At 39.1% G+C, this 27,321-nt stretch overlaps 1 protein-coding gene across 1 annotated transcript in view; it reads left to right on the top strand.

Moving 5' to 3' along the window:
* The window catches only part of kcnb1 (potassium voltage-gated channel, Shab-related subfamily, member 1), a 32,077-nt gene extending 8,130 nt beyond the window's left edge, over positions 1-23,947 (top strand). The window contains exon 3 of the mRNA XM_053315534.1: positions 22,037-23,947. Within this exon, the coding sequence (XP_053171509.1) occupies positions 22,037-23,947 (1,911 nt within the window). The remainder of the gene's footprint in view (positions 1-22,036) is intronic.
* The last annotated feature ends 3,374 nt before the right edge of the window (positions 23,948-27,321 follow it).

Below are 27,321 nucleotides of genomic sequence, written 5' to 3'. Positions count from 1 at the left end.
ATATTTATATAAGGAGTATAAATACATTTGTAATGTACAATGTTCTCATAACAATTCCAGAGCACACTGATGATTCAACACCTCTGTCAGATTTGTTACCATCCAACATCTGCATTAGTTGTCACAACTGTACTAGGACTTGAACCCAAATGCACAACTCCGAAACAAAGTACAAATACACAATATTTTAATAACAGTAGCAAAGAAAAATCACTCTTACAGAAGAATATATATTCAAAGTAACAAATAAACATAAAAATCACTCACAGAGAGGAAAAACTGTAGAACAAAAATCACTCTTTCGAGGAAAACCAACAAAGATTCAGGACAAGGGCAAAGACAAAGTATCAAAATAATGTAAAGCAAGACTATGGCAAAAACATAACACAGGAACATTTAAAACCTGACTTGGGATAACATGGCTGGCATGGTTCTCTGACAACACGATGAACTGGCACAGGACAAAGGGAAACGCAGACTATATACACATACACAAGGTAATGGGAAACAGGTGGAAACAATCAGGGTGGGGCACACAATCAGACCAGGAAACACACAAGGGGAAGGAGGACGTTACCAGAAATGAGAGGAGAGTAAGATTTCAAAATAAAACAGGAAGTCACGAGACAGACAAAACTAAACATAACTTAAAGGTTGAATATGTAGAATATTTATTAAAAGCTATATTTAAAAAAAAAAATAATACAGCCACGGGGCGTTTTGAGGGGTACAGAATGAAAGTATTGCTTTTCCATAAAAAAAAAATTTAGTCTGAATTAATATTTTTAAATCTTTTTGACGGTTTCGACAATGACGTTCTGACACGTTCTGTGTACATTGTACCAGCCATTTAGCGGCCGGAATTGCGGGTTGCCAGGGTTGTCTGTTGTTCCGGTGCAGCTACTGTAGGCTGGCACTGGGTGAAATGGAGTTGTAAACAAGCAGAGCCGTGTTGGACTTCCCAGCGTTTTTTGCTCTCAAGTACAACTTTTCATCACAAAACTTCGAAGGTAAGACAGAATATCTGTAGCTGTAGATAAGTGGTTATTGACCTTTGTATTGTTTGGCTGCTGGTTCACTGAGTTTTTAGCTCAATAATAGTGGTACTGTTGAACTCGCCAGGGTCTTAGCTTTCATATGAGATGCTATTTGTTTGTGTACCATGAAGTATCCAAACGGTAGCAATGGAAATGTGGAGAGTGGGTTGACTTTCTGACGCTATTCGGATTTTGATATTTGATCATTAACCTCTTAACGCACGCTGTTCCGTTCACGGGACGGGACGGATGTTAGGAGGTAGCCACACGGTCTTCTGAATGTTTTAAACACCAACCCTTAAACATATATACTTATGCCGTACATTGTTGGAAAGCTTAGATTGTTCTGATTCATTCAAGACCACTCACGACTTATATGGTTGCTCACAGCCGTAATAGTATTAGCGATTAGCTCGACTAGCCACTCAGCTAAGTGAGAAAAGCTATAATGCCTACATACCTTCAAAGTCTTCCCTTTATCCACAACGATCATCTTATGACACAGGACTTTCTGTACAGCTCGCCAAGTATCCATTCTTGTGAAATATGAAATCCGTTTCCATAAAACCGGAATATTTTCCTCAATATGTCAACATGTATTTAGTCCAACACGTAACGTAATAACACAAATAACAAACCATATACGGTCCCTTTTACGTCATTTCCTGACCAGCACGTCCATCTCAGAGTACACGTGACTAGATGTTTACGACCGTGAGCCTCTCCTGCTTCTGACGACACCACACACAAACCAATCGGTGCTTAGGATTAGGCAGCACATACAGAGACATTGCTGCTACTCCCACTGGCGTTACAATGTAATGTACCTCGGTGGTTTCAAGTCAGTTACAGCGAGGGTATGTTCGCTTCCTGTTTTCAAAATAAAAGCACCAACTCTATCGTTATGGTTTTCTTAATAATAAAAGGTAACGGGTGTTTTATTTTGTGAAAATGACCGGAAGTGCGTTACTCGCTACGGCTAACTTGAGTGGCTCCGAATTCGCAGGAACAAAACTTTAAGCAGATGTTATTTGGACAAATTAGCGTCACATTGTGGATCTAAAGGGATACTTTCTGGCCTAAAAAGGTTAGACATGTGGATAAAGTGGTATATTTACAGAGTTAGAGCTAAAATAAAATCCGGCACCGGACCTGGCAACCCGACTGCTGGAATTACTTTTTGGTTGTTGCGACTACGATCTCGAGACATTAGATGGCGTTGTTCTGCTCATTCTACATATTCTACCTTTAATGTGTCTTCTTGGACATGACATTAGTGAAGTTGGTGCTTGGGCTGAAGTTGCTCCTCTTTTACTGTGACCATTATAACTATAGTATGTGTCTCTGAAGTAGCTACAAGATTTACCTTCTTGAAAACACTTTAATTCCTTCATTTTACATAGACGGCAAAGAGACAGAGCAGTGATACAGTGAGTATCAAGTATTTCTCCGGCAGGAAGCTGCAGGGTGACCATGCGGTGCAAATTTGTGCTTGATAGGGGATTAAAGGGAATATCAGTGTTTCCCAGGTTATTTGTCTGTTTTCTGAGTCTGTGTGGTGCAGAGATATACTCAGATATACTCCGGTGCTGAGCTGGGATCATGTGTACTCAGAGACTGAGTGCCCCAGTGATTGCTTTCATACGGGTTGCTCTCTCTGCTTGTCACAGTGTCTACTCATCAACAGCAGTGACTCTGACTGGTTATGTCTCTTCTAACATACCCCGAAGTTAGATTCAAAAACAGTGAGCAGCAACCTTCAAAGGTTAAAGTGAAATGAAAGCTGTTTGGTCCATATTTCAGTTTTTGCTAAAGTGTGCTGAAGGTGTGGATTTATGGACAGAGAAGAGCTGAACTATTGATTTACAGCTCTGACCTTTGACCGATTTTATTTGCATTGTACACAGTTTATTTGCATTGTACACAGTTTCTGACTGAGTGAACCACCATCCCATGGGGTTCATAATGGAGTCTTATTATGAGGTTAAATCATCCATTGTCACTACTTCCTCTTTCTCTAGCTCCTGTCTTACACACACACACGCACACACACACACACACACACACACACACACACACACACACACACAGCTAACTCAGTCAAACAGACTGAAGGCCTCAGGGGGTTAAGGCTGGCATTATGAGTAAAATGTTCTTTAGATGAACATAATTAGTTACATTACTACTGTATGTGCCAAAAATCTATTCATGAATAACAATGATTGTGAACTGTGACAGTAAAATACCTAACCGAGCCTGCACACCTGCAGACTCAAATATTTGAGGTCTAAAGCATAGGACCCAAGCTGTTTTTAGGTTGTTTTTAACAGTGAAGTTTGTGACAAACCAAAATCGTGGCAGCTGATTTGACAAAATTGGGAGACCATATTCTTTTAACAAAGTTACACAGATTTCCTTACAGATTTTTTCATTTTTCATTGAAGTTCTAATTTTGTCACACAAACTTGTGAACCAGAAGGTGACTTTGGCCGGATGGATGTTGGCATATTATTTCAAGATGCTAACAGCTACATGTGATGCAAAGTTCACACAAAACAAACAATCACAGGTAGGAACAGAAACCAGAAATACATTTTAGAATAGAGTATCCTAGCATCATGTGATGGATGTGTACCAGTTTATACCTAATGCACCATTAAAGTGCCAGACCAACAAGTATGGAGACGTATAAGCAAGATGACAAACAAAAAACACAAACAGCATTTTACTTATAGCACCCTGTGATGTTGTTAAGACACATTTGTGAGATTATTGACCTTAGCCATATTTTCAGTCATTTAAAATCACTGAAGCTTCTTCTAGCTTGAGATCAAAGGGATAACCAACAGCAGCCTAACAAGAGTTTCAACCTCATCAAACAAACCTCTAATCTCATTGTTTTTAGAATATCTGCAGTTTCACTGGTGGACTTGTTCTTTGAGATGAGCATGGGTACTTGGACTTTCAAATTCTCTTTGTTAAGCTCTGGGTATTGAGAGACAACATTGTTCATTTCCCCAGTGAGAAGAACATTCTCTAATTTGTGCAAGACTTGCATGTCTTCCTGATTAAACCATTCTTTGATCTGCATATCCACAGTATCTAACACCTTGTAAGATTCTTTTGGTGATTTTGGCCTACACTGAGCTGCTCCATCAGTGAATCTTTCGGGGGGCTATCTTTGCTGAGGGGTTTGGATAGCGTCAATATCCAAAGAGTGCACCATGGACAATGCCTTGTGAGTATGAAAGTGTAGAGTTCACATATTCTGCTGCAGTCTGCATGTCTGTTTTCTTTTGCAGTGGCTTGTTTAAGCATTCTAGCTCCCCAATTACCTCTCATGCTAGAAATAGACCAAGGACAGTTTTCCCTTTCTGAAAACAGTCTAGGAGACGGTTTGCCGTGAATCCAATATCTGAACCGACGTACCGACAACAACGGGCCATTGCTCCAAACTCAAGAACAGACTCTCATACTGACCAAGTAACAGCCCTCTCTCAAACTGTCCACCTGGACATACATACTCTAAGAGATCAGGAGATGCATTGCAGACATGTTGTGTAATGGGATTTGCACAAAAAAAGCCAATGGCTCTTCAACATTGCCTGCACTGCTGTGTACTTCCAATTCAAATTTACTGCACCATCAGAGGTTTGACCATGAAATCCAAATATGAGAATGTTAAATCTCAAAAGGATGTTGATGGCTATCTCTGCAATCTCTTCTCCAGTTGTTCCAGGTGCTGCATACAGTACAAGCTAGAAACAAGATCCTGATCTATGTAGCTAAGGCACCTGACAATTGCTCTTTTCCTCCTATATCTTGATTGCCATTAATTAGGGCTGATTATGGCAAAAATCATAATCACGATTATTTTCAGTGTAGGGCTGGTAGTATGTCACTTTATAAAGTTTTTTAATTTTTTCAGGCTAGAAAGTAACCATGTAGATTTCCAATATGTGTTTATCCATCGAAATTTGCTCAAATGTTTTTGGGTAACCATAAAGCATGTACACCAGCTGACTTCTGATGTAGCCCTCCGCTAACTTGAATAGGAAGTAAATCATTTAATTGGGCAGCTCTTCTACACTTTCCACATGTAAATGGACCAAATTAATCAAATTCTGATAGTGAAACGTGTCATTTTGCATTGGTTGTGTGTAGCTCAAAACAATTTATCCACCATTTTTCAGCCTCAACAGTAGTCACGGAATAGGCTACAGTGGAGCCTATGATGTTAGCATGCATTAACAGTGTTTGTGTAATTACTCTCATTGCCAGAAAGGGGAAACAAGCCCTGCAGGTTTAAAATTAGGAAACTAACATGTAATGCCATGTAACACATCTATCAAGTCTTTGACAAATATCTGACACTTTCGCTTAGCTGTGTTCACCTGCTAGTTGCTGCTAGTTGTCTGGTTGGCAGTTTAGTGCTGAGCAGGAAATGTACACTGCATTTGTCAGACTCTTTTCACCAAAAGTAACTGTCTGCTATACAGTAGAAAACAATGCTAAAGCTAGCAGTGAAATGTGAACCAAAACTGTAGTGTTGTGGGCCATAAAGCCAAAAAAAGACAATGGAAAAAATGGAGCAGAGAAATGGAGAGTTATGAGATGATTTTTCTGGGTCACTATGAGTGATTCCTCACATTTTAGGTAGTCATTTGTTGCATTTTTGATGTAAATTATTGATTAGTGCAGCTTTAAGGCTCCTAATACAGTACAGTTTCCATTTTCATACAATGATAATGGTAGCAGGTGTGCACTGATCAGCTATTGTCTTTGTTTATTAACTTGTTGGTTTTGGTCTGACAGTTTGCTGTAAGAATCTCTGGACAAATTAAATAGTTTTTAAAAAAAGAAAAAATCCTTATTAGATTGCAGATGGCCACTAAGGCCTGATAATCCCCCCCACTTAGCTGTTACTGTCACAGTCAACAGTTTGGTGTTTAGATTAAACAATAGGAGTTTTTTTGGAGTAGCAGAAGTTTGGCATGATGGTGTCAATGTGAGAAAAGTGATGGTGTTCTCAGTATCAATGGTTTCCTTCCTGCTGGGAGTATGGATGTGCATCAGTTCAAGAGATACAGAAAGCTGAATGTTGTGTCTGATGGTGACACTGTAGGAAAGGGATAGCTGATAGTGGCTTTAGTGGTAAGGCCATCTGGGATCTCCAGAATCGATGTTTCTTCTTAAGAGACTGAATATTCATAGAAACTATCCTGGGGGGTATTCCAGGTAGGAGGTTCAACAAACTCTGAGTCTAACCCTGAACTCTGAGTTGACTTACTCTGAGATGGGAAACTCTGAGTATCTGATTCCAGAACAGCTGATCTGAATTAGTTCAATCAACTCTGAGTATGTTCACCTTGAGTTTGGCGTGTGCCCGGCCGCTATAAAAAGCCATCATCAATGGAGCCCCGATACCTTGATTCACCATGGCAACTGCTGAGAAAACAAGCTCGAGTTACGTCACCTCACTATAACTGGAGCTCCCCCTGCAGGCCTGTGGCGAATATGATCATATATTTCACAAAAAGTAACACAGCTGCAGACGCTAAGGAGAGAGAAGTAGCTGCTGCTGAGTCAGTGCTTAAGTTTTAATGCACCACTCCACTGACTAACATACCTCACTTAAAATTGTAGCATATAGGTGAAAAAGTGGTGTAACGTATTTGGAAGCAACTAAAAATGAAATAAAAAAACAAAGTTCAGAAAAGTAAGGCACATTTTGCTGGGCTATGATTGTACCTCACTGATTTTATTCATAGATGACGTAGGCTATTAAACAAATTAAATATGAATTCAGTGGCTATTTCAACATGCAGTAATTTAAACCCCCAACAGAAAGCTGTTTAACACGTATGTCCTCTCATCTAATATCTCACCTATGCTTAGTAGATTAACATTTTACACTATTTTACTTATTATACATATTGGAGTCATTGATTTTAAGACTAAAATGTGACGATGTGTACAATAAAATACTTCCTAAAAGTAAGATCAACAAGAAGGCAGATATGGCCGGAGAATGTTAAGAAATGGTTGAGTGTAATGAACAGTGATACCGCATCTCCTGACATAAGACATTGAGAATTAATTCTGCCTCGATATCTATGAGACTGCGAAGAAACGGACCGTCCATGTCTGGTAGCTTGCTTCAGGTAGGAGGAGACAGGTAGAAACTCAGAGTTTCCTTAAAGAAAACCTGCCAGCGAGCAGGTTATGTTCACAGAGTCAGTTACCATGGTGACTGACTCAGAGTTTCAGTTACCTCTCTTTCTGGAACGGATAACACGAAGTTTCCTCATCTCAGGGTTTACATACTCTGAGTTTTCCGTATAACCCGCTTTCTGGAATACCCCCCTGCTGATTCTGTCACACATAAATAAACACACAAATAAACAAACAAACAAACAAACAAGCAAACGGGTGAACAGAAGTGATTACATAACCACCCTGGTGATGGTATTATAATTTGATGTGATGAGAGCGCATGTCATTATGACTAAAGATAGAAAGACCAAAGACAATTATGATGATCAAGATTATTTTTCCAGTTATATATTTTCCCTATTTTATTACTGTAATATTATTGGTTAATGTTGGACAGGGGGGATTGGAAACAAAATTGGGAGTATTAAGTTGCTGTTGTGACATTTTTTATGCTCATTCACCGCATGTTTTAATGTTCATTCACTGTTAACGTGCAGTTGTCTGACACTGTAGTGGTTGAGTCGTGTTTGTGAGAATTTCATAAGTCGTGTCATGCATTTTGTAGTGGATTGCTCAAAATTTGTTGTGTCATCTCAGCTTTGCAGGCTTGCAGTGGGGCCCAGCCGTGGTACGTTTCACTTCTGCAGAATACATTTTGTAACAGCAGTTTGTTCGTTGTGCTCTATTTACTATTGCTGAATATCTTTCTGCCTGTATAGTGAGTGAAATAACTATAACTAAAGGCAGTCTTGTAAATTCCATGACAGTGGCCATCGGAGCAACAATCACAAAGCTAATGCAAATTTCATAGTTCTGCAGCACTGAAAATAATAAATATCAATACATCCTCTTTCCATAGAAATAGCTTTGAGGTTGTGTAGTGGATGAGAGGTGGTCATGAATCGTGCTGCTGCAAAGCTAGACAGCTCTGTTGTTCATTCAATTTTGAGCAGTAATGTGAACATTGAGCCAAAGACATCACTGTCCCCAGGAGGAGGGAAGCCTGAGGAGCAAAGACTGTAAGAGAGAAAAAACAGATATACTGTAGATCAAGAGAGCTGGTGATTTTGCGACTGTAAACATGAAAGAGAAAATTACTGTGAGACATGTAGGCTGAGCTAGAGAAACAGAAAATGTGGAAGCAGGTTTATGACTAAGAGAAAAATAGAACCTAGGAGATGAAGAGTTAAATATTCACTCGGAGGAGTAACAAGGAAGAACACTTCACATTCTAGGTTGTCGGTGTATGACGTTATAGCATTGCTCAAATTAATAATTTCTTGGATTTCTGTTTTTTTTTTATGGAAATGGGAATCAAAATGCGTCATAGAATCATGACTGTGATCATCACAAGCCAAATGTATTACTGTTATCCTGTTTGGATTCGTCATACACAGAAATATTGCTATATTTATGAAAAAAAAGTATATTCTTATAATGGCATCAAAATCATAATTAATAAACAACACGCACATCCACTACCCAGTTAGGAATGGGTGCTGGACCAAAAAAACAACTACAAGAAGAGTAAAAAGAAAAGTCTGCACACCATAGGAACTCCCATGCAGGTATAATTTAATAAAGCATGACGTTTTGAGCCATACTGTCTCTTCTTCAGATGCTAACAAAGTGAGGAGGCTCAGACACGCCATCTACTGGTCCAGTAATGTGACCTAACATACCTGTGATACATTTGTCTCAATTTGACGAATAATTCATCAATAGAAAAAAGAAAAGAAAAACCTTTCTAGAGACAGTTATAGCAAACATGCATAGAAATATAGATATATACACATATATACATAAAAATCTAAGTAGAATTTTATGTTCCTTAAAAAACATGACTCAAGCTGTAAAGGCCATCATATTACATAAAAATACTATCAGAGGTAATTCTTAAGCATATCAAATATAGGGTCCATATCACTCAGATAATACTCAATAAACCAGAAAAACCGAAAGGAGATAGATAGTATTGGTATAAATGTCATGACAATTAACATTGAAAGAAGCAAGGACAATGATATAAATGTCATGAAATTGACCTCAAAAAGTACACTCTAAATTCCAACAGACAGCAACACAAGGAAATACATCAATATCTACAAAAAATGTCTGATGTCAAAGTCCTCATTTAGGCCAGTGGGCCAGTGTTCCCAATGTGTGGATCCAAAACAGTTCACGTTTGAGAAGCATGGAGTTTATATCATCCCCTCTGCGTGGATGTTTAACAGCCTTGATACCGATATAATTAATAATAATAATTTGCTTCTGCAAAATGTAATGCTACAGGGCTTGAGGCAACCTGGTTTCTGATGGTGCTCCGATAGAAATACGTGTTTTCAACTGTCTGTTTGTTTTTCCAATGTATGCCAACCTGCATAAAATCATATTACTCATGAGCTAATTTCATTTTAGCATTGCCTAGGTTTTTATCCATATTTCATACATACGGGTAAAGTTTTTCTAGATCGTTATTATAACATAGATATGAAAAAGATTGTCAACTTTGTAATGATATACTCAAGTGTCCAGAAGGCTAATATGATGCTATGTAAGGACATTTATTGAACTGAAATGAGCTACGGTAACCATCCACTCAAAAATGTGTTTTTCAGTTACCTCAGTTCGATGTTTCTGAACTGAACTAAATCATGTGTGATTGTGCACAGAATAGCAGGTCTATTTTGTACTGGCCAGTAAAATCCTGTCTCATATAACAAGTGTTTCCCTTTTCTCACGATCAACAGGAAACTTGGAGTGTGTAATAATAATTAAAAGTGCTGACATTTTTGTTGATTTCACAATTCTGGGAAGTTAGCATGGCAGCAATAAATGTATCCTGTGACTCAGAGATGGTGAGGTAAACATTAAATTAGCAGAATGCTGCAGGGCAGAAACAAGCTATTCTACCTGGAATGTGTGCTTGCTGGTTTGCTTTAGTTTGTTTTTGCCTGAGCTCTCACCCAAAACGGTGGTTACATTTTAATGAATGAAGAGGCTATACATTTGCTAAAGATCCCCTCCAGACATTTATTAAAACATATAAAATACTGTGTGTCTTATTTGGTTTTTCCACAAAGTGTAATTGCCAACTTAAAATTCTTCAAATTACATCTCTTCCTTCTTCATAATATATAAATAAGCACATATTATTTTAAAAGTTTAACTGCTGGACACAAGAGATCTCCTTCTTGACTGTAAAGTCTAGTGCTTGTGCATTGAAGTCTTGTGTAAATTGCATATTGAACTGAGATTAGCTTCCACACTGGATATGTTGTCACAAATCATGCTCATAGGCCCAGCCTTAGAAAAAAAAGTCAGTAAGCACAGACAATTTAATCATTCAGCAAATGAATGTGAAAATAACCTTCTAGTGTCAAACTCTGCATATATACATTCAGCATTGTGAAGCTCAAACATCCAACTGTAGGAACAAGAGAAAATGGAGGGTGACTTTAAAACAGCACTGTCATTATTATGAACACAGCATTGAAGATGCATGTTTTAAGACATAGAAAAGTACACTTCTTTTAATACTAACTTGTGTCAGATATAGTTTTCCCTCAAAAATACAATATCCCAATATAGGTTGTTTCTTTAAATTATATATACTAATTTTCTTTCATTGAAAAAACCTGAATCTATAAATATTTAATTTATTTTTCAAAAGTACTGGAGATTTACACATCTTGTACTTCACTGAAGAGTCAGAACTCAGTGTGTGTGCACTGAGGCTTCAGGTTTCCATATCATGCTTGTGTAAATTGCATACTGGACCAAAACTGTCTACCAAACTAGATGTGTTGTGATCATGCCTTAGTGAGGTTTAAAGTCAGCACAGAGAAATGTTCCACTTTCTGGAGATGAATTTGAAAACAGCCTTCTAGTCTCAAATTCTGTACATGCATCATTCTGTTCAGTGAAGGTCAAACATCCAACAAGAGGAACAAAGAAAATAACTTTTTTCAGTGGAGGGGGACTTAAAGTGTAGTAGGAGTTAAATCAAAAACAAAAAAGAAAAGTGTAAGTTTTATGTACACATTTTTTAATCTAAGACAAACCCAGATTTGATCAGTTTTACTTTGTGTTATCATTACAAACAGACTTATCATCAATAATAATATCTGGCATGTCTGTAAAACTGAGTCACTGCAATACACACTGAGAAAATCGCATTCAGTGAATGATAAACTCATACAAACATTTGTATCACCTTGGCTCAGTTGGTGAACCTGCACAACATGTTGGATCTGGGTCCGACATTCAATTCAGTCCAATACTGTTTATTGTCATTACACAGAGCAGAGCAATGTACAATGAAATAAGCAGCGTCATCAGAGCAGTACAGTACAAAAAGTGCAAATTAAAAAGACAAGATTTTTTTTTTTTTTTTTTTTAAATTAAAAGACATTTAATAATAACTGTGTAAGTGCATCCAACCCTAGGTGTCCTTGATGATGGGTAACTGGGTGCCAATGGTACATTCAGCGGCTGCAGAGCCTTATGGTCAGCAATGGTGCAGTTGCCATACCATACTGTTATGCAGTATGCAGATGTTATAATACAGTGCGATGTGAACACCAAGGAACTTGAAACTTGTTGATGAAGATGGGGTCATGTCTGCCTTTGTTGGTCTTTTTGAAATCTACTATCAGTTCCTTGTTTTTTTTAACATTGAGGGCAAGGTTGTTGTTGGAAAACCCTGTCACTAGATATTGAAGTTCCTCCCTATAAGCGGTCTCATTGTTAGATATCTAGCCTACCACTGTGGTGTTGTCTGCAAATTTAATGATGGTGTAGATTCACGGACAGACACGGACAGCACAGGGCTCTAAACACAGCCTTTGGGGGACACCTGTACTCAGGGTCATTGTAGAGAATGTGAGGTTGCCCAGCCTGAGAGTTAGAGGTCTGACATGAGACTGTTGTGAGATGTCATTTCCCTTTTTCTCCACTGCACACTGTCTAGTGAAGTAGAAAATAAACATTTCAGTCAGTTAACCCATGTGAAATGAATTTTTTTTTTTTTTATTGTGGGTACTCTTGATATTTGGTATCAAGGTTCTGATCACACCACTCCCTATAAGTTTAGACCAAGGTCAGCACAGCAGAGGTTTGTCAGTGTCAAATCACAACAGAAGTTATCTTCAGGCACTTTTCACCTAGGGCAGGTCTAGACTGTTTGATTTCATTTAAAGAGACCCAGCATTCCCCCATGAGCATGCACTTGGTGACAGTGGCAAGAAAAAACTTGCATTTAACAGGAAGAAACCTCAAGCAGAACCAGGCTCTCTGTGGTCTGCCATCTGCCTTGAACGGTTGGGTTAAGAGAAAGAGGGAAGGAGAGATAAGGAGAGAAGAGAGAGACTGAGAGAGTGAAACACAGAGAGGTACAGTAACAACAATGATAATGATAATATTAGAAGTATAATTAATGATAATAACAATAGCAGCATGCATGGGTCTTGTGCAGGACAATAAACAGTCAGTGTCCTCCTCTTAGCATCGGACCCTACAGGTGGAGATGGGGAAATGCTGTACGAGAGTTTGCAAATGAGCATTGCAGCAGAGTAATATAGTGGACAAGACATTGTCAGACTACTCTGCAGAGGGTGCGTTGGATATACTGTATTCTGCATCACGTAGAGTGTGTCATGCAGCTGAGTGTAGGTGCACAACTGGTGTTGTCTGCCTGAATTAGCTCACAGGCTTTGCTCCATTAAAAAAAGATTTCTACAATATATTGTGATGTGTTTTTACTGCCAACCAGTTTGTGCATAAAAGCTCCAGTCTATATTATGACATTTATATCTGTGCTATGCAGTGATGTATGACACATAACCCATATTTTATATATATCATTTTCTTTCTTTACCATTTGTTACACACACGGCTCACCTTGAAGCACCCTTTCTGCAGGAAATGGCCCTTCAGAAAGAACATGTCACCATTACTTTGATATGCAACCACCTGCACAACATATTAGCTTCTGAACATCTACAATATATGTGTGCATAGAACAACATGCAGGATCTATAAATCAGAGCTCAAAGGTCCACATGCTGCTGTGCTTGTCATTGTTGCTTTCCTCATTGGTGGATTTTACTCCACTGTGCAAGCTGTGTGGAAAGATGAGTGAATGACTTTGAGGATGGCCAGAAGCAAAAATAGAATCCACGAAGGTGAAGGAGAAACATTCATCAAGCCAATGGCTGATTGTGAGAGTAGTGAGAGGGCTCTTGACTACTAGTGCGAGAAGCCTTTCCCCTTGATGAGCACTTTCACCTGGCCCTGGGACTATTTTGAGATTTCTTCATGGAAGCCCAAGTGCAGACACACAGTCTCAAATTCACACTTCATCCCACAAACCATTTTTTTCTTACTACCAATACTTAATACCACATTTTCATCTCTTAATACAAAAGCAAAAGTATAAGCAATGGATTAAACTGCACTTATTTAAGCATATCAAGTGAACTATCTTATTTCCTATGGGAGTATTTTTCCAAAGCAAGCATTTTATACTGCATTATTTGGTGTGGTTACAACCCTGTTCACAGCAGTATCCACTTCGTAGTATGTCACCACTGTGTGTCAGCTAGATTTGGATGCTGCTACATTAGTGTTTAGTGTAACATTAGCACCTCTGTCTGGATCTTTCTTGTATTTGGGGAAGTTAACACTCCAGCAACCCCAGCCAAACATTTTTAACCATTTTACAGGGTTCTTATTTTGAAATGGTTCAGTTGAAAATATTTAGTAGGAGTGAGATAGCTCAAATCTGCTAGTTGTTGACAGTTGTTATTTCAGAAATATTTCTTTTCTCTGTATGAAATCAAGGATCTGCATTGTTTTAAAAAGTTCTAATAATTCTGAGCAGTAAATCTCCCATCATTATCAGTGTAAGGGAGGTGGGGCTTAATGGACAATTAAGTATCTTCATCCATATTTATTTACATTAGTACAGCACAGGGCCTCCTGTACACGCAGCAGTAATTGAATTACACAATATACTGTATGTTGTTCCATGAATGCCTCAATATGTTCTCACACATTCAGCTGGATATGTCACAGTCTGGCTATTGAATAGTTTCAGGATCAATAGAAACTAAACTGTTATAAGTACAGAAATCATATACTTATACTGTAGCTGTCCAATTACCAAAACTTCAAGGATTTACAGTACATTAATCTGAGTGTAATTTTCAAAGGGATTAACAGCACTGGCCTGAATGGCCACTGATCTGAGCTCTCACAAACTGTGAACTATAGGTTCAGTGTAATGTTGCACCACTTCAGTGGTAAGTAGCATATCTGCAGTAAGCATGTCTTTGAATTCAGGATTAAAAGTAATCTCGCTTTGTATGTTACTGTGTGAATAAAATACGTGACAGTCACATCTTCCTGTCTAGGTTATCCAAGCCTTGTCTTTGTTTCTCTGGTTCATGTTTTTGTACTCTCTCTATTCCTCCTTTATTTCCATTTTCTCTGCCATCACTAAAATGTTTAAAAGTTCAGTGTCACTGTCACCATGGTAACTGTCATTTCTGTGATGCTGAGACTTGCAGCTGCCTTCTATTCAGGCATCATTGTTGATTTACTGGGGGTATGAGTATGTGTGTGTGTGTGTGTGAGAAAGAGACTGTGTGTGTGTGTGCAGCTGGGTAATGTGTGTATCTTTGTGTGTTTGTGTCTCTCTTTGCGTTTCAAATCAATGCTTCTCTCATGTTTACATTTTCCCCTCTATGCTGCAGTCTGCACAGTGTACCATGATGGTGTCTGATTTCTGCAATAAATGAGCTATCATGGACTGCAAGACTGCATGAACTGAACTGCATTATAAATTCATTCTTAGACAATATGGAAGCTATATTCCACAAAAATATCTCTTGCCTCTTTATGCTTAGTATATACTGTGTAGATTTTGTATTTGTATATGTAGGCAGAGACTCTTGTGTGCAGAGGAAAAATTGTTGTGGAGATAAGACACTTTTTAAAAACTGTTAATGGACAGCAGAAACAGGTTGACCTTTTCCAAACATTCCCTTACCCCTGTTACTGCTCTGTGATATTTCCTCAATCCAGAAATGCCTTGACACAGCACTGGCTACGCTGTCTTTCATCTCCTTCCAATTCTCATAAACTGTGTTAAAATTCCCTGATTAAAAACAGCTTCCTTTGGAGTGCCAGACCAGACCCTGTACTGTTTCTATTTATATAGCCACCACAGACCAGCAAGAGTTTAAATATAGATGCTGAGTCTGGATTCTCTTCTTCATCTGAAATGCATGAATAATTTAGAGGGAGAGGAGATGAGGTGGGATTCATTCAGGAGATGGATGGTCCAAGCATAGATTTCCTACCTACATTAATGGTTTACTGAATGGGGTTGTGGTGCACTTTGTGCATGCTAGCACTACATGAGTTAGGGAAAAGTTTGACTAAAGCCCCAAAATATGTCTTGTTTCAGATGACCTCAAAATATACAGTTTTAAGGGGCTACAATTGGAAATAAAAAAAAAGATAAAAACTAATTAAATATATTAATATATAATCATTTGAATACTCTTACACACATCCAATTGAATAAAAGATGAAGATATCAAAAGAACAAAGAGCAAAAGTGTGGAGCATGAGCTTAATCAAAGTCAAAGGGCCTACAATGTAATATAATTAAATTTAACATAATTCACTGGGCTAAAAAATACATAAAACTATTACACTAATGTGATTTTCAGATTGCCTTTTGCAATAAATGTGCAGATTATTTAAATAAATGTCTCTGTTCTACATCTAAGACAAGTAGCCTGCAGTAAGCACTGCACATTAATAAGACATATACAGGAGGTTAAACATGCAATAGGCTTAACGTTAGAGAGGCTTGGTCATGGTCATAGGTCACCAGTTTGAATCTACATGTGCATTTGTGTTGAAAACTGAACTGGCTTTACCTTCCTAAAGAACTACAGAATATAATTTATTCAATTCTGCAAGATGTAGGAGATAAAGATAAATGGGGCTCTGCTGTTTAAAGTTACAAGCAGAAGTGATGTAGGGTGGGGAGACTACAGCTGAGCCACTGCAAATGTGTGTATGTGTGTGTGTGTGTGTGTGTGTGTGTGTGTGTGTGTGTGTGTGTGAATGTGTGTATGTGTGTATGTGTGTGTGTGTGTGTGTGTGTGTGTGTGTGTGTCAAGCTATCATGCTGGGGGAAATGTGGAAGACACAGTCTCCTCCCGTCTCCATGGAAACCCCATCTCTTTCACAGGCAGCAGAGAGGCAGAGCCCTTCTACATTCAGAATCAGGGGATGTGAATTATTCCACATTATTTAACACTCACATTATTACTCATATTATTGATCACTGGCAATAACATCTGACTGATGAAGATAAAAATCAATGCCTTATATGCCTCATGTGATGCCTGTTAATCCAATCAAATTATGTGACAGCATAATGTGAAATGGGGCAAACACTGCAAATGTTTGCAACTGAAGATGGTGTCTTAGTCTTTTTAAAGACTAATGGGGACTTATTTATAAAATACTGTTTCCATTTTCAAAACATGCTGCATGTTGCTTTAATTTCAAATATTGAACCAAAATAATCAGGCAATATTAGCTGAACTGAACTGATAACCTCTTAAACATGTTAAAAAGACATTACAGCATTTGAAATTAAGGCAGTAATCTGACATAAATGAGAGAAAAACCTAGAGATGGAACAGAGACAAGAGCGAATGAAAACAAATGGTTCAAAGCTGAGTGAGCTTTGAATAAGGTACAAATCAGAAGGAAGGAGGAAGGGAGGGAGAGAGGGAGGGAGAGACGGAGAGAAGGAGACTCTGTCAGACTGGCTTTTCACAAGCAGGTCCACGTAGCCACCTCCTGTCGAGCTTCAAGGGGGTTGTCATGGTGACAGTGGCTGGCAGTCGAGGCCGGGAGAGTGCTGCATGGTATCCCTGTGGCCTCGGATGTTGCTCAGGGGACGATGGGAAAGCAAGTCAGCTAGGACTTGGATGGAAAAACAGATACACCTTTACCACAACCTTTTCTCAGTCCATGCCTATTAAAGTGTTGGGTGGAAGTTTGAGTGTACTACCTGTCATTATTAGGTAGGTCAGATGTGTTTTCTAGGGTATGTGTCTGGCACAGTTAACAGACAGTGGCATTGGGACTCACAGGAAGAGGAACTTCCACTGCTAAAGCACAGTGGTGTGTCTGTTGCTGCTAATGAGAAAGTTGCAAGCCGGAGCACTGGGAGTTTGGGAGTTCCTGAACTGTCACTTGGGATGCCACCAGACTTAATACAGTGTGAGAACACTAACCTGGCCAGCACCCAACCAGAAGTGGCTGAACCAAACAAACAACTAAATCAAGTAGAATCTCAGTCTAAGCTGAGTGTAAAACCCACTAAAGCTGCACTAATCCATATTTTTATAATAATGAATCAAATGTGTATTAGGTTTCATAGAATTATCAGACTATGCCATTGACTATGTGCTACAGAGTGTTTTAGCATCTTTCAGCTAATTATTTTGGTTTTATAGCCCATAACTTTACTGGTTAGTGGCCAAAAGAATCTATTTATTCTGCTTTAAAATTGCCCATCAGGATTTTAATGTTTTGTTTTTTAATTAATTCTACTTATCGTATTTTTTTTTCTACTCTTTACTAGCTGATGCCACAATTTCCTTTAGGTCCATGCTAACATTCTCATCACGTTGTTTAATGGTTAACATCTGCTTTATAACTATTGTAAATTTCTCAAGGTTTATATAAAAAAGGCTAAGTTCAAGGTTCCATCCTTGCTGGAAAGACTGCTGAGAAGGTAGATGAATGGATCTGACCCTGACAAAACCAGTGTAGCACAAAGGCAATTAATTACAACTGCCAACATAAAACCAGGCCATACTTTCTGAATGAGAGTTGCTGGTGGAGCAAATAGTGAGAGCAAGTACAGTAAGATACCCAGGAATCATTTTAAATGAATGAGTTTTTCTCGGCTCCAGTCCCTGAGTGTTGGCCCTACATGTCTCTGGTGAGCAGAGATTGGTTTGGTGTATGTTTAGTATATGACCCAAGAGTATGTACAATGACTTTCATGTCTGAAGGCTTACTCCCTATAACATAGGAAAAAAACATGTTATCTCTCTCAATTTCACAGAATGTGACACAGACTTGGTCATGTGTTACAGTGATTTTGTGAGTGTTCTTCACACCAATTGTGTCCGGGACATCTTTTCAAACAGCCTAATTAGGGTTGGTGTCACCTTGTCTTACAGAATGGGGGTCTAGCGTGGACTATTGTGTCTGAGCTACATGACAATGTGCCATGAGAGACCCAAACCAGTGAGATCTGGCTTTATTTAGAGTCACAGTGGGATTTCCTGCCAATCTGCTCTTTTCTCTCTCTATCCTTTGCACACATGTTTTCTTTCTCTCTCCTCCAGATATAAATATCTCCCTCCCTTCATCCTTTTTTCCCCTTTAGAAGGCCACCAAGGAGCATTCGCTGGGAGTCACTTTCATTTTTTGTGTCCATATAATCTAGTTGCAATAATAGAGTATTCATCACACAGAATTTGCAGCCAGACAGTACATAATCTGGGGTGCGGCCACTATTAACATCTTTTTTTTTATTACGTGGACCTAGTTCCACTGAGAGTCTATAAATAGGCAGTAATTTTGTTGATGCCATTACAATCATGTCTGGAGCTCCATTCAACCTTTTTCTAGACATGTGTTTGTTTGTGGTCTCTTTTATGTACTCTGAAAGGTTTATCTCAGATTTACAGTACACTAGTTTGTTGAAATTAACACCCTGTGACATTGACCAACCTAGGAAAGAAGGAGATAAAGACAGCCAAGCAGTGTGACAGAGTGCACAGTGCATAGAGGCAGGGGCAACAGGGACATAGGCCAGTGGGAGATGGTGCATGGTTTCATGGTGAAACTTGACTTCATAACCGTAATGTTACACAGCAGCACCATCGTGCCTTCATTAGCGACCTTTTTATAGCATCTCAATCCTATTACCACTGCCCTTTTTTGACCTGCTCTTCCATACCTAACATTTCCCACAGTTTGGGATTTTTTAGCAGCGTCTATCCATTCTTTTTCTGACTCATTACAAGTATATTGTGTAATGAGTGAACTTTATTGCTCATTAGGTTGTTTTTACAAAAATTGGCACAATCTTACATGAGCAATACATTACATTTTTTAGTTCAATCATGAAATTTTCCGTTCCTATCAGCCCTGTGCCCTCTCTACCCCTTCAGTTTTGTGCTGCCGTTATTGGCTCCACCCTCATGTTCCGGTTCCAGTACCTTTCTGCTCTTGAAGTGTTTGATGCAAATAGATTTTCTCCAGGGCAGGAGGCAGGAGGAGAGGAGCACAGAGAGAAGAAAGTAAACTGATAGGGTCATTATTCATGTCTGCCATGACGCTATGGCAACAGTGTCCTCCTGCTCTGATTGGTTGTAGATAAGGTTGCCTCTTTAGCCATCACTTTTACTCTTGGGAGTGTACTCCAAATTATTACATCTTTGTCAAAGCCTGCACTGTCAATCACCTCTTAACAACAGTTGCTATTGCCCTATTTCTGCTGCTGTGCCTTAATTTCTTCTTCTCTCCAATTTATAGGGAAACCCTGCCTCATGTGCTCGATGCTGGCCCTTGGTCTGTTTGTTTACACAAGTGACGGGGTGTGTTTAACCAGCAAAACCAGTTTAGATCAAACCTCAGAAGAGCAAAGAGACAACGACTGTTTTATATGCTGTTTTATAATTCAAATGGAAACATACTGAAATCATTAATTTAATTGAAAGTAAATGCAACATCAGTGTCTTATGAATACTGTATGCCTCATGTCTAAACTGCATTATGATTTAAGGCTTAGCTGCACTTATTTTTAGAGAAAGAACCAGTCTATGATTTATTTCATCATACAGTACAACATCCTGACCTCTCTGTGTGGGCTATTGCCATAGCAGGCTCTGTGTTCTAGATACTGTACAACCTACTCATCCTCCAAGTTATGCTGCTTGGTCACGTGTCAGGATTTTTTTGAGTCATTTGGGGTTAATATAACAAATGCAGACATGAAGTAATCTTGTCCTTGGACCACTGAAGGTGCTCCTCTGTGCTCCTCTGTGTGACATTACCATCCCTGCACCATATTCAGTCTCAAAGCCTCCCATAGGTACATTCAGCATGGATTATGGAGACACAATAATAAAAAGGTTTTCTGGTCAGTAATCAGAATAAGCACAAGTATTAAAATTATTGTAAACCAGCATATCAGAGCATATGTCAGTTTATAATGAACATACAATACACACACCACTGGATTATACTGTCTCTGTGACTCGTCAACAAACAGCACTAGGATCAAGAGGAAATGGCTGGATTTGTGCACTTGTATTTCCACGTATAAGGAAAGCTGATTCTTATGAAACTGTTATCTATGCAAAGCATACAAGGGCAGCCAAAATTTTAAAGGGCTATTTGACTCAAATCGTATAATTACAAATGTTTCCAAAGAAAGCTGTGGTAGGATATCTTTGCAGGTCAGCTCAGAACATGCAAATTAAAACAAATATACAGATTTGCAAGTCTCAGAACCATGAGGTGAAGAGAAAATAGGGTTTTTGTTGACTGACAGGCTGAATAGCAATACAGCATTTTCTCTGGCATTTCTCAATGTGATATACAGAAGTAGTCACTTATTTAGATCAAACAAGCAAATGTTTTGTATATACCATGAATGCTGGTTGAGAGGAGAACTGTGCCATATGGTGCTAAAAGACGTGTAGTCTAGAACCCCGTTCTTGCTTGTTAGCATGAATTCCCAGTTTTCTGTACTGTACAATGTGAATCAGGCTTTGTCTAGTGCAGTGAATTCTGGGGACATCCTACTCCTATATGTCTACCGCATATTAATTTTCATGTCATGGTATTGTCACAGCAAGCATGCAAGAAACAGACAGTGATATGTTTCTCCTATTAGTGGATGAAATAGCTTTAAAATAATACTTTGTAAGCCCAGTTCAATGATCACAGACAGAGCCCTGAAGCCTGTTCACCCTGTTTTATCCAGCATTCACTTATTTTTGTGGATATTGAGTAGGGTCAGCACTGTATGAAAATAGTGGGCTTGTCTAATTATTTAACCAAGTTCTTGCAAATTCCACTATTGAGGAAAGTGGTCTAGAATCTATTTGAGGGCACTTTTAGTGATCATACACCATAGCCATAGACCATAACCTGCATTTGCCATCTAGCTTCAACTTGACCATACTCATTCTTGAGGTTTTTATGCAAGTTAGGTTACCTTCATCCTCCATAAAATCTAACATTTGGTGACATATAGTACATTAAGATTTTCACAATGGAAGTCAGATATACTGTACTCTGTGATGCCCTTGCTTTTGCTTACTGGTTGCTAAACACTATTTTCAACTCAAGCACACTCACTCATGTGGATAAGCCTGATAAGTGAGTCATGAATAAATAAGTGGTCCAAATCAATTCAATCCATTAGTTCTCAGCCAATCACACATTTAGTCAGGCATTTACTGGAGGTTTGTTTACACTGTAAGGTTATTGGAATTCACTTCCAGTCAGCACTTTCGCACTGTAATCATAACACTTTAATATGTTTTGCATGTGAGGTATCATTGTCAAATTGGAGTAAGAAATTTATGACCAGAGACATGTGTGATTTTATTACTTATTTGTCATTCTCTGATTACTTTTCAAAATTTGTCTTTCAGATCTTGGCCATCATCTCCATCCTCTTCATCGTGCTATCCACCATTGCCTTGTCTCTGAACACCCTTCCAGAGCTGCAGGATACAGATGAGTTTGGCCAATCCACAGACAACCCACAACTGGCCCATGTGGAAGCCGTGTGTATTGCCTGGTTTACCATGGAGTACCTGCTCCGCTTCCTCTCCTCCCCCAACAAATGGAAGTTTTTCAAAGGTCCTCTGAACGTCATTGACCTGCTGGCCATCCTGCCCTACTATGTCACCATCTTTCTGACAGAATCCAACAAAAGTGTGCTGCAGTTTCAGAATGTCCGTCGTGTGGTTCAGATTTTCCGGATTATGCGTATCCTGCGTATTCTCAAGCTGGCTCGTCATTCAACAGGTCTTCAGTCTCTTGGTTTCACTCTTAGGAGAAGCTACAATGAACTGGGCCTGCTCATTCTTTTCCTGGCCATGGGCATCATGATCTTCTCCAGTCTGGTGTTTTTTGCTGAGAAAGATGAGGAGGATACAAAGTTTAAAAGCATTCCAGCATCTTTCTGGTGGGCTACTATCACTATGACCACAGTAGGCTATGGAGATATCTACCCAAAAACTCTACTGGGAAAGATAGTAGGGGGTTTATGCTGCATAGCTGGAGTATTGGTGATAGCCCTGCCCATTCCCATTATTGTAAATAACTTCTCTGAATTCTACAAGGAGCAGAAGAGGCAGGAAAAAGCACTTAAACGAAGGGAGGCTCTGGAAAGGGCAAAGAGAAATGGTAGCATTGTCTCAATGAACTTGAAAGAGGCTTTTGCTCGTAGTGCAGAGCTGATGGATGTGGTGGTTGAGAAGAGTGAGCGGCCTCATGACAACCACCTCTCTCCAAGCCGTTGGAAATGGACTCCCAAGAGGGCCACATCAGAAACAAGCTCAAACCATTCCTTCAACGCCCAGGAGTTAGGCTCTCCCAACAAAAACACCAGTCCCCAAAGGCTAAATGTTCAGAAGCTGGAGGAGATGTACAACCAAATGGCCAAGACACAGTCACAACCCAACCTTAATGCTAAAGACAGAGGCTCCAGGGTTGGAAAACAGAGGGATGAGATAGAGCTGGGGGCCATCCAAGATCACGGGCAACCAGTGCTAGGAACCAGAGAAGGAGTGGGGGACATGAAAAGCTTGTCAAGTATTGACAGCTACATCAGTTGTGCTACAGACTTCCAGGAGAATACACGCTTCCAACATAGTCCAGCAATGGATCTTGGTAATCAGGAAAGCAACAGGTTCTCCCATAGTCCAGCTACAGCTTTGTCCCAGCACACCAATGTGAAAGCAGGCCAGCAAACTATTGGGGAGCGTGGGCCTATGCTGACTCCCTTGTCTGTCACCAAGCCCTCTTGCTCAGAAAATGCAAGAAGATTCTTCTTTTCCAGCAACCCCTCAAAAACCCTTATCCCTAAAGGAGGCTGCCGCAGTGATGGGGAGTCAGGACCATCACCACTCTCAGACAGCTCAGTCCTGTCAGACCACTCTCTGTTAAGCCCGGAAGTTTCTGTCTACACCACTGCCAGCAGCAGGACCCCGCCGAAGTCCCCAGATAGCACTGCCCTGGCACCAACTGTTTTCACCTTCCACGACTCCTCCATCAGCAAATACATTGACGCTGATACAGATGAGGATGAGCACCTCCGTGACATCTCTGACGCCAGTCCCTCAGAGCGCCTGTTGTGTGGTTCAAGCCCCAAGCGCAGCATCAATATCAATTACCAGAGAGGAAACAACCATTTAGAAGCAGCCCAGAAAATGCTGGGGCAAAACTGTCTGTTCCCCCTTGAAGGGATTCGTGGGGTTGCTCACGAGAACCATGTGGGACCTGAGATGGCACGCAGACCAAAGGGGCATCAAAACACTTTGGATAAAAGCCTCTGAGATACAAGTAGAGAAGAGCAAACAGGAAACTAGGACAGGAGTGTTTGTGATAGGTACACCAAACCAACAAAACACTCAGAGACAACAGAAGAGGGAGAGAGAAGGAGTCTTAGCGAAACATTTCACAATTTACCTGAGCATGCAATTGGGTAATTAGCTCAAGGTGAACATGTGTGGTGAATACTCTGGGAGAAAAACACTTCTAAATTGGAGAATGCCACTGCCCCTCCTTCAATTCATTCCTATTAGAGGTATTCCACAGCCACAAAACAAAGGAGCACTCCCAGGTAGCCATCAGGTCTGTTCAGAGATCCCCATGGAGGCACAGTCTTCGGAGGAATTGAAATGTGGTTATTACCGGTATAACCCAACTGAATGATGTGTTGGGGAGTTATCTCTACATTCTCTAAGAAAAAAAAACCCAGCTGTCCACTGTCCCACTACTGAGTCCCAGTTAATTTTGTAGTCTTGGAGATACAGGAGAGGACCTAGAAGCCTATAAGCTACTTACTTGTGCCCTCCATTCCTAAACCTGGCCTTAGTCATTTGCATTTTTAGGGGTGTGCATGTCTGCATATGTGTGTGCATGTGTGTGAGTGTGAATGCTGATGGGTGATCTAATGTTAATTCATGTATACACACTTTTGAGATTGTCTTACCTGATTTATTTTTATATAGATAAGAGAAAATTCCTTATAGAGATATGTGATTTGCTAGTCTGCTGTGTCATAATTATATGTGAAAAGTAGTCCTGTATAAGGTTCAGTGTCTTGGCACAGAGGCTGCAGATATCGGACGGTTCCAGCCCATCATCCACTATAATGAGTGCTCTTTCTTGAACAGTATTTTGCTATCCCCTATGTTATTATGTAATGTGAGAATGGATGATACTTTCAAATCTACCAGTGAATGTTGTCTTAGCACCTCAGTATAATTTATAAAGGAGGATAGTGGTGGACCAAGACTTTTATATATAGGCTAACATAAGAGCCAGAAATGATAATCTTGATTGCTGCATAAAGCGCACATAATGAAGCATGCATGTGCCCAAATGATCAACATACAGCAACATTAGTCACTTATCCTCCATATTTAAAGAATTAATTACATAAATAACTTTTTTTTTTTAATGTTTACAGCATACGATTACTGACATAAAATTTTGATTTTGGTAACAGATGTTCAGCATGCATTGGCCTTCCTTTAACCAACATAAAAGCAGCCAAAGAAATGAGTTTTAGAAGATGAAATATGTATGTATACGATACTGAAAGCAGAGGATTTATGCATCTCTACTTTCTTATCTAAATCATCCAAACAAAATCTACAAAATACAAAAAAGCAGCAGTGACTATACACAACCAGGCTGACTTTACCACAAATCAGTTGTAAATGCCAGAACTGAAGAAACCCATGCTTGAGCACACGCCCACAAGGGATACATACAGGTATGAAAGACAATCTCAAAGCCTGGCAGCAGCTCAGCAATGGTTTGTTAATTGGGGTGGGAAGGCCTGATTGCATGTAACTTGTTCCAACACACATGTACAAGAACACACACATAGGCATGCACCCATAAAGTGACAGATATGCACAGTTGTCACATCATAGCATAGCCACTCCTCACTGTGCATATTCATGACTAATAAATGCAAACATTATGACGTAATGACCTTGTACATTGTTAGGTTTATGTCTAAAATAGTATCCCATAAATACTATAATTCTGCACAATATAAATGAGTTTGCACAATGCATTCTCTATGATCTTTTTATATTTCTACATAGCATCTGAAATAACACACAACCACTATTAAAACTACAGACAGATTAATTTTTATCACAAGAATACTTTTTGCTGTCTGATTCACATGTAATATAGAAGAAAAATACAACGCTGTGTAGCAGAGAGAAGCAGAAATTAATGACGAAACAAAAATGGTTTGGTAATGGCACAGTTTAGCACCTATCCATAACTGTTCCCCCTTCAACTCCTTATAATATAAGTTGAAATGTAAAGCAGTAATGCCTTTAAAAATATCTAAAGTAGATGCATCTTCTATCATCACAAATGTCTCTAAAAAAAACTTCACAGACAACAAAACAAATTATTTTACCCACTTCCTGACACAAATATATCAGTAAAGGATAGTATTGAAAATAAGTCATTACACTATTATAAATATATGCTTTGAATAAAACTTGATTCAAGAGTCGAACGTAGGTGATTGACATTGCATTTTTGTGTGTTGTGGTTAAGAGTCTAATCACAAACCCTGATTTCATTTCCTGTTTTAATCACAGAGCTGAACCATTTCATATTGCTCTTGCATAGTGAGAGAAGCTGAGGTGTGAAAGGAATAGCAATGACTGTGAGAAGCAGAGGGAACCGTGTGTGTGCGTGTGTGCCTGTGTGTGTGTGCACGCATGCGTGTGCGTGCGTGCGTGCGAGTGTGTGTGTGTGACTGACTGCTGTAAAGCCAGGGCATTGGAGCAGTATGGGTTCTGCTTAATGGAGAGGAATGAACTGTTTCCACTATGAATGTATACATGTTGTATACATGTTGTTTTCTCCATATTGTATCTGCAGTTCTTACTATGATATGCAGCAGTAACAGACTATAATGCCAAGAGATCTCTAATATGATTACTTTCCCAAAAATTCAGTTTTTGAATTTCAGCATGATTTACAGCTGAGAAGAGAATGAGTCTTATTTAGTGTAGATCAATACATAATTAGGCAAGGATGAACCATTTGAGTTGGTGAAAAATCATTTTATGCAGCATTACAGTCTTATTACATGTCAAAACACTTCTTTATTTGTATTCAGGAGATATTTTTGACTTGATTTTTCTCTTCAGTATGTCTATGAAATAAGAGGCCTTTGCTGAGCGTAAACTACCTGATAATACGTACCTGATAATATTAGGAACTATGTTCACAAGTTAGAAAAATGATCTTACTCAAAGGAATTTTAAAACATAAATCTGGGTATCATCTTTAAAAAAGTGCTTAAATCACATGTCAATTAACTGCTAATGTGTTGCATTTTCTAAATACAGGACTTTCAGCTTGAATTATTCTTAAAAAGCCCAGAGAAAGACCCATGTTTTTACAATTTGATGTAAAATTGGCTGCTTCTTATATTCAGTCATCAGTTTATTATTTTCTCCAGTAGACATATATAATTATGTTGTATTATAAGGTAGACATGGCACAGGTTAAATTCCTTAAATGTAATAAAAATGCAAACTTGGTCCATTACGTTTTCCAAATACATTTTATGTTTGTTTTGTGTGCATCAGGCTTAATAGTAAAACATGTGGTTCATAGACCATAAATTGGATTTTAGTTCCTGATTGACTTGACGACA

This window comes from Scomber japonicus, chromosome 3, assembly GCF_027409825.1.
Source record: "Scomber japonicus isolate fScoJap1 chromosome 3, fScoJap1.pri, whole genome shotgun sequence".
Classification (NCBI taxonomy): Eukaryota; Metazoa; Chordata; class Actinopteri; order Scombriformes; family Scombridae; genus Scomber; species Scomber japonicus.
The sequence above is the reverse complement of the archived record's forward strand: the minus strand, read 5'-3'. Positions and strand labels throughout refer to the sequence as shown.